Source organism: Cordyceps militaris, assembly GCF_000225605.1.
Source record: "Cordyceps militaris CM01 unplaced genomic scaffold CCM_S00008, whole genome shotgun sequence".
Lineage (NCBI taxonomy): Eukaryota > Fungi > Ascomycota > Sordariomycetes > Hypocreales > Cordycipitaceae > Cordyceps > Cordyceps militaris.
The window spans coordinates 373,434-380,765 of record NW_006271976.1 but is presented as its reverse complement, the minus strand read 5'-3'; the positions used below and the strand labels follow the sequence as shown (position 1 = coordinate 380,765).

The 7,332-nt window shown below is 57.8% G+C and overlaps 3 protein-coding genes across 3 annotated transcripts; 2 read left to right on the top strand and 1 right to left on the bottom strand.

The window, feature by feature from the left end:
* Nucleotides 1-1,544: 1,544 nt before the first annotated feature.
* CCM_09199 (aspartokinase) lies at nt 1,545-3,431 on the top strand (the record flags this gene model as incomplete). The annotated part of the gene is made up of 5 exons (XM_006674333.1): nt 1,545-1,634; nt 1,697-1,729; nt 1,816-1,896; nt 1,994-2,281; nt 2,373-3,431. 5 exons carry the CDS (start codon nt 1,545-1,547, stop codon nt 3,429-3,431), a joined length of 1,551 nt encoding a protein of 516 aa, XP_006674396.1.
* An 873-nt stretch (nt 3,432-4,304) lies between these two features.
* On the top strand, nt 4,305-5,815 carry CCM_09198 (sarcosine oxidase, putative; the record flags this gene model as incomplete). Its single annotated transcript, XM_006674332.1, has 2 exons — nt 4,305-4,470; nt 4,527-5,815. 2 exons carry the CDS (start codon nt 4,305-4,307, stop codon nt 5,813-5,815), a joined length of 1,455 nt encoding a protein of 484 aa, XP_006674395.1.
* Nucleotides 5,816-6,155: 340 nt separating this feature from the next.
* On the bottom strand, nt 6,156-6,497 carry CCM_09197 (uncharacterized protein; the record flags this gene model as incomplete). The annotated part of the gene is made up of 1 exon (XM_006674331.1): nt 6,156-6,497. The coding sequence occupies one exon, from the start codon at nt 6,495-6,497 to the stop codon at nt 6,156-6,158; it is 342 nt and encodes a 113-aa protein (XP_006674394.1).
* Nucleotides 6,498-7,332: the final 835 nt, after the last annotated feature.

The window sequence follows — 7,332 nt, the reverse complement described above, 5'->3', positions numbered from 1 at the left end:
TGGCGCGCACGGCCGTGCTCAACCAGAACGCGTCGTACCTCGTGTCGCTGCTGGCGCCGCTCACCCGGCACCACCACGCGCGCAGCCCGCTCGCGCACGTCTACCACCCGAGCACGTGCTGGTCGGCGGGCCACTACGCGGCGCGGATGCGGGCGCCGACGGCCGGGTTCGCGCCCGGGTTCGGGTACCTGCTGACGCTCGAGTTCTGCAGCGTCGAGGCGGCGGCGGCCTTTTTCGACGCGCTGCACGTGTGCAAGGGCCCGTCCATCGGCGCGCACGTCACGCTCGCGCTGCCGTACGTGCAGGTCGTCTTCGCCAGGGAGAAGCCGTGGGCGGCGCGCTACGGGCTCAGCGAGGCCATTGTGCGCATCTCGGTCGGCCTCGAGGACCAGAAGGCCCTCGCGATGGCGTGCTTGGAGGCCATGCGCGCGGCGGATGCCGTCGTCAACAGGGAAGAGGATGATGACGCCGCGGTCCACGTCCGGCCCGGCCTGCACGCGGTATCCCTGCCCCCCCCTGCGACCCTTGTCCCGCAGATGTTGTAAAAGCTCTCGGCTGTTCGTTTTCGCTAGTTTATACGTTTTATGGAGTCATGCACTGTTTAAAAAAGATCATCTAAATTGTTTCCGGTCCCATGTGGATATGTAAGCATAACTGCCCCTCGTGTAATAGACCGACATATATGCATACACGATGGAACCTGCCAAGTTGTCTCATGGTGTAATACGTACCAAGTAATCTATACATACATATATGCATACACATGGATACTCTGTATGGAAAAAATTGCCAAGCCGTCCCCCGCACCAATCCTCGTCCAGGGCTCCGACGTATGTACCAACAGCGTCACGCAAAGACGACAGCAGCGAATGCCGGACTCGAGCGGAACGAACAGTGACAAAATCCTGCGGTCCGTTCGCAGGAACCTGGCGCATAAGCTTGGCGCATGCATGCCGGATAATCAGCATCCAAGCGACGAGGGAAATCGCCCCGGCTAAAACGGCATCTCATCTGGGAGCCCATCTGCCGCCAAGACGTTGCAGCCAAGCGGCCGAGGTGGATCGAACCGGACGGAGCACAAGATCGAGACTCGAGAATCTGCTCAATCCAGCCAGCAATACCGTCCTGCCGAGGGAAATAACAACACGGTCGCTCACGACGCCATCGACGGGAGGCTGTGCAGGACGTGGTGGAATTAGCACGGCTGCATATACCCTGATGGGGCGATTCATGTTCTTGCATGAGCAGAAACAGGCTTCATAGTTCATGCTCCATTCAGCCCGTACGCTCGCCATCTCCAGCCAGGGCATAAGCCGGAGCGGCTGGCGAATCGGGTCTCGTCAGGGATGGTGACGGTTGGGAATGCAGGCCAGGTTTCACGTTCGGTGCATCTTGTACTGCGTGTGTAGAAGGCTTCGGAGAAACTCGCTCATGACTAAGTGTAAGCAGTGATTGTATCACCAAGTTGAGATAAATGCAACTCGAGCCCAAGAACCTGCTTCAATGCTCGTCGCGCGCTTGCGGCAGATCTATCAACTTTCAAGATGGGACTAGCGACGAATTGCAACAACCCGGAGTTGGAATGGGTGGTGCAGAAATACGGCGGCACAAGTATAGGCAAATATGCCTTTGAGGTAGGTCGCCCTGAGACAGCAGCAGCTATATGCGTGTCCCTGTACTGACATATTGGGTGCAGATTGCCAAAGACATTATCCGGTACGGTGCTGTGGCACGCTGCAGTCTGTGCAGGACAGGCTCAAAAGTCACAACTACAAAATAAAAGCATAAAACTAACTCTGAGCCAAACTCATGCAGGGAAACGCTGCGCCAGAACCGGGTTGCCGTGGTGTGCTCGGCCCGAAGCACCACATCCAAGGCGGCAGGCACTACAACACGGTACGCAAAAACGAGATAAGACGAGATACGACACTGCTCGCAGTTGATACTAACGTACCATTCGACTAGATTAATAGAAATCTTCAACATCTTGGAGGCATCGAGGTCTCGTGGTGCAGCGCCCCTCGGCTGCCTGGCAACACTACAGACCAAACTCCAGGTCATTGTCGAGGAGCACATTGCAGCCGTCGCACCTTCACTTGGGAGCAAAGCTTCTCAACACTCTTTTTCTGAGAGGCTGGCACTGGAAAGTCAAAACACAGTCTCGGCCGTTGCTGGTGCTTTGTTCTCGGACAAGTATGACTACGGCTTCGTCCAGGACCTGCTGATGAGTCTGGGCGAGAAGCTCAGCTGTCTGTGCATGGTTGCGATTTTACAAGATTTGGTGCGTATTTTCTTCGTTTTCTTCGTTTTGCTAGCTTTTCTCGGCTCCTCTTCTTGTCGTATACAGGCGCCAATATTAACAAACACAACAGGACATCGAAGCCGAATACGTAGATCTCTCCACGATCCTTCCCCGCCATTCCGCCGCCACCGCAAAGTGCCCGTCGTCGTACGCCGCGCTCTCTACCGCCATCGCGCGGAGACTCTCCGCCTGCGGCACGCGCGTGCCCGTCATCACCGGCTTCTTCGGGTGCAGCGACGGCGACGGGGGCATGCTCGCGTCGGCCGTCGGCCGGGGGTACACAGATCTGTGCGCGGCGCTGTGCGCTGTCGGGCTCGGCGCCGCCGCGCTGCAGATCTGGAAGGAGGTCGACGGCATCCTGACGGCGGACCCGTCAAGGGTGCCGCGCGCGCAGCTCATCCCGCACATGTCGCTGGCCGAGGCGGCCGCGCTGACGGAGCACGGGTCGGAAGTCGTGCACGCCCTCGCGATTCGGCACGTCATGGAGGCGGCCCCGGGCATGGCGCTGTGCATCAGGAACGTGAAGCGTCCCGCGGGGGCGGGCACGGTGGTGGCGGCGCGCGCCGGCGAGGCCGCGAATGATTCCGACACGGAGTGTACGTCGCTCAAGTCGGTCGAGGTGTTTTGTCGGGCCGTGACAGTCAAGAACAATGTCTGTGTGTTGCATCTACGGCCAAGGGAGGGCACGTCTTGCTTTCCCAAGAGGGCGAAGACGTTCTCTCGAGACGCTGCTACCGTTGAATTCACCACGCCGGATGCGTCTCGGCTGTCACCGAGTTCCAAGTCGAGAAGATGGCCGACGTTTTACTGGTCTTATATCAAGCGTTTCCTCTTTGGCCCTGGAAGATCTGGCTCCTCACAGAGCGCCAGCGTCATTACTCTGATCTGCAGTCGCGCCGACGGTCATGGTCGGCTGGCAAGCCAGGTGCGCGCAATTTTGAGAAGCGAGAGAATACCGTCTACGCTTTTACCACAAGGCAAGTCCGGCATTACCATTTCGAAATACATGATTGTATTGGCTAACGATGGACACAGCCGACGACTCTGGGTGCATCTCATGTGTTGTGCCTTTGCCAGACACGTTACGGGCTATGAACCTCTTACACGACCAGCTTTGCTTGCTCTGTGACGACTAGCGTTATAATAGTACCTCATAAAAGTTATTTACAAAGAAATACAGCCAGATGAAAAAACCTTCGCATTTCAGACAATACCTCTCCTTTGGTCGTGGTTCGTTCGGCCAGCGGGTTTAGCCACTTAGACGAGACCACCCACTTCCAGATACAATCAGATAATAAAGGCTCCACATGGCGAAAATATTCCCGTCAAATTGCCCGAGATTTCCATCGTTCCGTTTTTCGCCGTACAAGCTCCCAAAGCTCGGATCTGCCTGCCTTTGTGGAATGTGCTAGTTACCAACCATGACCCTGCCCTGCGGGAGCCGACTCTGGCCCTTGCGAGTCATGCCACGGCATGGGGCAGCTGAAGGGATGTTCCTTGCCCATCATGGCCCGATCTTAGTAATATCGCTCGAAACTAGATCGAAGCCGAAAGCATGACGGCAGTCCCCGCCCCGCGCCGCCGTAAAAAACCCTGATGGAGGGGGGCCGCTGGCGTCCAGTCCAGCAAAGGAGGCTTCCCGGCCCTCGGCAAAGATACGCCGATGATGCTGCATGTCAGAAGAATGTGCTCCGTAGCATGCTTCGTCGGCGCTACCAAGGAAGACGCGACGCACAGTCATCGCCAAGCCGTCAATCCGTGGCCGGCCAGCTTTGGGGTCAAATGCGGAAATTGGTCTACAACACTCAGGATTCCGTCATCTCCCGTAATCCCATGCGGTTTGGACACGTAGTCGTAACCATCAGAAGCTACCAAGTACTTCTGCGATAGTTGTTCTTGACAGTCTCTCCCACGTCCTCTATTCTGAGTTTCCGTTCCCTGAAGCTACTGACTCGTTCCTTGTGCCCATCCACGCATCACTCACACAATCAGCAGTTTGACAATGAACAAGCAAGATCCAATCATCATCGTCGGGGCCGGCATCTTTGGGCTCAGCACCGCACTTCACCTGGCCATCTCCGGATACACGGATGTGACCGTCTTTGACCGCCACCCCGTCGACAAGACGCGGTACTCGTACTATGACGGCTGCGACGGCGCCTCGGCCGGTAAGTCACCCAGCCCGCTGTCCGCGTCGCGACACGCTAACACGCAGTCTGCGCAGATGCCTCGAAAATCATTCGCTCTGCCTATGGCGGCCAGAAGGAGTACACGGACCTCAGCGCCGAGGCCATTGTGCTCTGGAACAAGTGGAACGAGGAGATCAAGGCCGTCGACCCCGACAACGGCCTCGGCCTGTCCCGGAGCGACACCATCTGGATCAACAACGGCGTGCTCATGTGCACCGACCAGCCGGTGCTCAGTGACTTTGACCGGGCTTCGGCGAACAACGCCAACCCGCCGGGGCAGGACAAGGTCGCGCTCGTGACGAGCGATCCCGAGGACCGCGCCGTCGCCGCATCCAAGGGCCTCGCGCACGCGCTGTGCCCGTTCGCCCAGGACACGGTCGGCGTTCTGGACACGACGGGTGGCGTCGTGGTTGCCGACAAGGCGTGCTGCTTCGCGCTGTACAAGGCGCGGACGCTCGGTGTCCGGTTTGTCCTGGGCGGCGCGGCCGGCACCTTTTCGGCCCTCGTGCGCGCCGGGGACGCGGTGACGGGCATCACGACGGCCGACGCCAAGGAGCACCCCGCGCAGACAGTCATCATGGCCTGCGGCGGGTGGACGCCAGCTCTCGTCCCGGAGCTCGACGGCCTGTGCGAGACGACGGCGGGGTCGGTGATGCTGTACAAGATCCCGGCGGGGTCCCCTCTCCGGGAGCGCTTCAGCCACGCGCGCTTCCCGGCCTTCATGTTCAAGCAGCGCGAGGGCGTCGACGGGGGGCTGTACGGGTTCCCGGTGGACCACCACGGGATGCTCAAGATTGGGTACCGCGGGACCAAGTACACGAACCCGGTGGCGCAGGCGGACGGCAAGGCGCGGAGCGTGCCGCGCACGCGCTGGACGACGGGCGGCACGGCCCTCTCGGACATTCCGCAAAAGGCGCACCAGGTGATTTCGGACTTTGTCGCGACGTACCTGCCGGCGCTGGCCGAGGCCGGCGTGCCCGTGGCCATGAGCCGGCTGTGCTGGTACACGGACTCGTTTGACAACCACTACCTCATCGACCGGGTGCCGGGCGTGCGCGGGCTCGCGTGCGTCACCGGCGGCAGCGGCCATGCGTTCAAGTACCTGCCCAACATTGGCAGGTGGGTGGTTGATATTCTCGAGGGCACGGAGCTGGACCGGCCGCTGGTCAGGGCCTGGAAGTGGCGCGCGCTCAGGGAGGACCAGACGCCGGTCAACAAGCTCATGCTGGGCCGGACGGATGACAGGACGCTGGAGAATACAAAGTTGATATCGGCAGAGACGGAGGGACTCGGTCACGCTCTGGCGAACCAGAGTCTGAGCTAGATGCCTCGTGTGTATTTCTCCGTCACGGAATAGCACACGGGCAGGCAGTGGTTGTTCAAACAGATGGAATATTCAATCAACCAATTGTAAAGTTTTAAAGCCATGTAATTTCTTTCACCAATAAGTCTTCCTACATTTCACCAATGACGGCCATGTGGATAGGTCCCATACAGTGATTCCCAACAATACTAACGGCATGACTGAACGGTAGAGTGAACGACGAGGGCATTTACAATGAAAGGTTGAATCGTCATGATATTTTTTTCAATTTTCTCTCCCTGATCGAGCTCGACTATAACGACACAAGGAACTCATCTACACCCCCTCAGCAGCCCCGCGCTTAGGTATAGTAGCAGGCAAAGGACTGGATCTGCGGCGCGCCGCCGACGCAGTTGTGGTTGTCAAAGAGCTTCGTCGAGGCGCCGGTGCAGTCCTTGCCGTAGAACATGTTGCACTGGCAGCCGCCCTTGTAGCAATTGGCAATGTTGACGAAGCTGCCGTAGCTGTAGTTGAAGCAGTTGTCCTTGCCACCCCACAGCGCCGTGGCCCACGTCACCTTGACGTCGCCGACGTACGTCCGGCACTGGTCGCTGTAGTAGTTGAGTTGCATCTGCGGGCTGGCGGCCGACGCGGGGGCCGCGAGGGCGGCGGCGGCGGCGGCGGCAATGGTGGTCCGGTGCATGGCGGGCGGTCTGCGGATTTGGGGACCTGACGTGCTGTATTGGGCAGGATAGAGATTGGAGTTGCGTTTTAAGTAGAAAATGGTTCAATGGTGAAGAATTGCTAGAATTGAAGCTTCACTGGGTAAGAACAGAGCGTCTTGTATACATCAGGCCGACTTGGAACGTCGACTGCCCGGTAGCTACGGAATGCCAGAGTCACCACGATTGCTGATTCGTGGTATTTTTTGTATTTCAAGCTGACTGGCTTTTTGAGGTTTTTTGCTGGCCTGCGGCGATGCTGCCTTGCCATTGGTGGCATTTTTGGAGTTGATGTTCCACGACGGCTAGTACTGAGACAGTCGAAGAACCATGCACACTATTGAGCTCCGGGCTCATCATCAAGGCAAAAATGCCTAGGCACATGAATCTGCCACGATGAGGCAAAATCATATTTATTCAAACTCAAGTCTGAAGCTATGATTCTCATGCTCAGGTGTGGTACTTGCCAATGCTGACGCCTCATCTGCCGTGTGCACATCTTTCACGACAAGCGGCGAAGATAATGCAGCTGCGAGACCGCGCTATGATAAGTGACCATTTTTATACGACATGTCCAAAAGGGCATCAAAGGCACGTCCAAAGGTACTTCAGATATGCTTTGGCACTTGTCACAAATTCCTGCACAAGATCTCGATCCGGTTTCTCCAAGGACTCACAACATCGGCACGCCCAAGCAGACAGGAATGGCGCCATGATTGATAATGTATTGCCGCGGCGCCCCAACAACGAAAGCATTACTCACGGCCCTGCATAACTTGCTCAATTGTCGCCATACGCGCCCGCCGTTCTTCTCTC